This window comes from Pseudorasbora parva, chromosome 1, assembly GCF_024679245.1.
Source record: "Pseudorasbora parva isolate DD20220531a chromosome 1, ASM2467924v1, whole genome shotgun sequence".
In the NCBI taxonomy this organism is placed as follows: domain Eukaryota; kingdom Metazoa; phylum Chordata; class Actinopteri; order Cypriniformes; family Gobionidae; genus Pseudorasbora; species Pseudorasbora parva.
The window spans coordinates 65,144,866-65,149,775 of NC_090172.1; the positions used below are offsets into that span (position 1 = coordinate 65,144,866).

The 4,910-nt window shown below is 40.1% G+C and overlaps 1 protein-coding gene across 1 annotated transcript; it reads right to left on the minus strand.

Annotated features, from left to right (window-relative positions):
* Positions 1–204: 204 nt before the first annotated feature.
* LOC137087974 (C-type mannose receptor 2-like) lies at positions 205–3,431 on the minus strand. Its single transcript, XM_067452093.1, has 4 exons — positions 3,395–3,431; positions 2,937–3,302; positions 990–1,334; positions 205–825 (listed from the first exon to the last, which is right to left on the minus strand). Exons 1-4 carry the CDS (start codon positions 3,429–3,431, stop codon positions 461–463), a joined length of 1,113 nt encoding a protein of 370 aa, XP_067308194.1. The 3' UTR covers positions 205–460.
* Positions 3,432–4,910: the final 1,479 nt, after the last annotated feature.

A 4,910-nucleotide genomic window follows, 5' to 3' on the forward strand; every position in this document is an offset into this window, starting at 1 on the left:
CCTTGTCATAATTACGTCTCAAAGCATTCACGTCCTTATAGAACTCGTAATTACAACTTGTAAACTGGGAATTTTCTGAGAGCTCATACTTTTACCACCTGACCACTGCAGATTCAATTAGGCGTCGATAGTTTTTTCATAGAAATGCATAATTCTCAGTCAGAGGATCCGAACAGCTCAGAGGAGAACATCACATGTTTTCATCTGTTAGTTACGGTAATTATGACATGGCATGAATGCAGCACTTGATACACATTCAGAATCACTGGTTCGAAAACAAATGTTTCACAAAAATGTCAAAGCTTCACAAAAGCAGTGTTTTGAAAGCACCCATCACTACCTTCAGGTACAAATGCCTACTGAGGTCGAAATAATCGTGTGTAAAATTATACAAAACCAAGTGATACATGATGATAAAGGAAGTGAACACACATTTGTTATCTTACATGAAAAGTATCCTTCACTTATAATTTCTGCAGAGGAAGTTGCGTTTGTCAGTCTCAGGACGGCTGATCCAGCGCTGATCTCCTCCAGACTGAACTGCTCCAGATCTCACTGTACGCTCACAGTCCTCCTCTCCTGTGCCGTTCCCTGGAGCCCATTTGTGATAACACACGGTGTCTCCACTCACCCAGTACCAGATGCCCAAAAGGCTGGAGTGACGTAAACCCAACCACACCTCCGCAGTAGACGCCCCTTTAACCACATTCATCACACGACGGTGCATCTCCTCTGAATGAACCGAGACCAGATCCACATGATTCTGTCTGCAGTATCTCAGAGCTTCAGACCACGTCCGGTTCTCTTTGATCAGAATCAGTTTATCTGGACACAAAACAAACCACAAGCAAAAACTAGAGAGAGACTGATCAAAAACAACATGAAGAACAAACACTGTGGAGGAATCTGTCATGTCAGACATGTAGCGTGAACTTTAAGATATCTGGAGGTGATGGATGGATTGTGTGTGTTTGAGAGGATCTGCTCACCTTCATGACACACAAAAGGATATTTCCTGTTGCAGGGGTCATCTATCCATTGCCGCAAAATGTTCTTACTGATTGCAACACAGTTTTCATTTCGTGCCTTATTATCAGGTTGACGAGACCTCCAGTATCTGAATGAGGAGTTCCTCTGATCTGACCACTGCCATGAGTCTCTGAACAGACCGATCCAGACTTCATTAGATATGTGACTATCACTGATGAACTTCTGAATCTGTTGATTCTCATTCTGGTTCCTCACACTGACCAGATCAATGTGATTCTGTCTGCAGTAACTCTGAGCGTCTCTCCACTTCATCGCCTGATTGACAAAGACGAGTCCTGTGCTCACTTTAAGAAAAACACACAGAAACAGATTCAGGAGTCAGTTTATTGACAATATTGTCATTCAAAGACTGATTCTACAGCTGATGATATATGCAAATATTCTGAATATGATTTTGCTGCTACAACAATCATGATTTTTTTACTTTATATTTCCCCATTATGTTTTGATACATGTTTCTCTGTAATACTGGATAATAATAATAATAATAATAATAATAATAAATTCATTACATTTATGAAACGCATTTCTGGGTATTCAAAGCGCTTTACATAGAAGGGGGGAATCTCCTCAGCCACCACCAATGTGCAGCACCACCTGGATGATGTGACGGCAGCCATATTGTGCCAGAACGCTCACCACACACCAGCTGATGGTGGAGAGGAGACCGAATGATGAAGCCAATCAGAATAGGGGGATTATTAGGAGGCCATGATGGACAGAGGCCAGTGGGCAAATTCTGCCAGGATGCCGGGGTTACACCCCTACTCTTAATCGAAGGACATCCTGGGATTTTTAACGACCACAGAGAGTCAGGATCTCGGTTTAACGTCTCATCTGAAGGACGGTGGCAGTACAGTGTCCCCATTACTATACTGGGGTGTTAGGACACGCACAGACCACAGGGTGAGCGCCCCCTACTGGACTAACACAAGGTCTCATATCTAGGTACTGACCAGGCTCAACCCAGCTTAGCTTTATGTAATGGGAAACCAGTCTCAGGCTACAGGCTGATATGGCTGCTGGATTCAGACACACAGATCTGAATGAGAGAAACATCAGACAGATGAAGATGTTTCACTGCAGGTTAATGTGATCATTAACTAGTCCTGAGAAGATTTTTTTTTTCTTTTTTTCATAATGTTGGATTGTTGATCAATACAAATTAATAGTGTTGCAAAATGACGAATTATGTTAGTGTTTGTCTCATTTAGTCAGATTTTTTCTTCTTTTTTTGCATTTTAATAGACAGTGACTGTGAGCTCACTTAAATTTAAAGGATTAGTTCACCCAAAAGATTCTCAAAGTTCATAGAGAGTTCGTAAAACTAAGCAAATGAACTGAGCGGTTTAGTCATAATTTTCTGAAGAGACAATCACTTTATATGATGAACAGATTTAATTCCGGCTTTCATATGTTTCATATGTTCACATGTATCAATGTTTATATGTGAATAAAGGCCTAAATCAAATCATTAAAATCATCATATGAAGTGATTGTGTCTCTTCAGAAAATTTGGACCAAACCGCTCATATGGATTCTATTTATGAGCTCTTTATTACATTTTTGAAGCCCCAAAGTAACTGTCAATGGCAGAAAATGACAGAAAGCGCTTAGATTGCATTAAAAAAAATCTTACTTTGTGTTTCCGAAAATGAACAAAAATCATCCAGTTTCAGAACGACATGAGGGAGATTAACACTTTAATCTTGTATTTAATTTTTTTTTTTTAAAAAGTCTTTACAGGTTTGTGTATCCTGATGCTGAATGAATCAAATCAAATCTTCTTAACAAAATAATAAAAACAATTATCTCCAAAAACAAAATGACGCTATAATAATTTTTGTAATATGGATAGCACGTGAAAACAATGGAGCTGCACTTACTGTTGATAGATGAACTGCAGATGAAAGTCAGGCTTTTAGTACATGGCCAATCTTCCCATCGTCCATTTCTCATAAAAGCACACTCGTCTTTGCCATCAGGTTGTCCAGATCCCCAGTTCAGATAGAGTGCAGGATCACCTGAAGACCACTGCCATTTATTAACACTCGTCTTCTGCAGCCCAATCCAGACTAACGGACCACCTCCATCAGTCACACTCTTCTTCAGCTCCTTCATGTCGTTCATGTTGTCAACGGTGGCCAGATCTGTGTAATTCTCTCTGCAGTATCTCTGAGCTTCAGTCCAGGTCTTCTTCTCGTTTATAAAGTGATACTGACGCTGAACACATTCAGATACGGAGCAGAGAGCTGTGAAAGAGAGGGTTTGATTTAATGCTTTTCATAACAGGGTCAAACCTGATGAAACTATAAACCAGAAATAAAACTACAAACACACTCACCAATGAGAAGAAGAACCAAATATAGAGTTTGCTCCATTTCTGAGGAAGAAACACATTGAAAAACTCAGAAATCAAACATTCACTGATTCATTTAAGAGTAAAATATGACAGTTTCAGTTTCTTAACAGCAGCATTAATGAAACACATAATCATTCAGACAATATGAACATCTCAAAGTCTAATTGTGTGTGAAGAATGAACATGTGAGTTGTTCTTACTTTAGAGGTTGTGTTTCTGTCCTGAGTCTGATGTTTCTGTCTGCAGCTTTAAACTATGTGATTATTATATCTGCTCTCATCCCTCATTCAGCGCATCACATCATTTGGTTATTTCTCTAAAATCCCCATGTCATATTTCACTTCCTCTATATTTGTGTATCTGTCCATCTCATTCCCCTTATTTGCATTTTGACGTATGTGTCAGTATCAGCCAATATGAACGTGGACCTTAATCAATAACAAATATGCATGTTAACATTATTAATGTTCACAGCGAAGCAGTTTCTCTAATGTTACTGCTGGACTGTATAACGTACTCGGTTACCAATGTACCCTCGGTTCCCTTTCGAACAGTCAGCTTTACTGCATCAAAGACGCCATGGGAAAATCTCCTCTTTCTCGATATACTGAAGCCTTTTTATAAAATTACACAGTGCTACTGCAGAGCCATAACAGTGCAGAGGAGTCTCGCACACTATTGGCTGGCCAGTGGGAATTGCATGAACCAATGGCAGAGCGGCGAGACTGCGCAAACCAATCGGTGCGAAGCCTGCAAGTCTGAGTGCAGAGCCTGCCAAGTAGTGATGTCCAGTTCATGAACGAATCGTTCTTTTTAACCGGATCTTTATAGTGAACCGGTTCACCAAATCGAACTGAATCGTTCTAAACGGTTCGCGTCTCAAATCAGGGAGGAAGTTACTATAGTTATTAACTTTCTGACATGAGTGACAGTCAAGGGCGCTGTAAAGGGGTGGAAGGTTAGGACGATTCTAAGGGCCCAGACTGATTTAGGGCCCAGAAGAGCAGACCCCCTTTTTCTTTTCTTTTCTTATTTCTTTTCTCTTTTTTTATACATACATTAAATGTGCTTGGGCCCCTCATGCAGTAAATGTGTATTTTGTCCATTTTGACCATATAGATTTTATATTTAAAAAAAACAATTTCAAAATGTCAGTCACAACCTCCTCCCCCCTCCCTCAAAATGGTTCATTCCACTTGCGTGGTCCGAGCTAGATCGCTAGCGTGAGCGTCTCTTGGTTATTGCACTTGCTATGATGAAGTGCAGACAGTGACACACGCAGGAATCAAAAGTCGGGGCATCAAAGACGGAAAGAAAAGAAGGAAAGAGATGACAGAGAACGCCGAAGTCTACAGTATGTCACACAGTTTTTCAAAAAGAAAGGCAGCTTGCCCTATTCCTGTAACGTTATTCCAAAACTTTCAGAGTTAGCCTACTTATTTTTGTTGCCTGGTTACATGACCTGCTTTTATCTAGCTAAAATAATTACTGAATTATG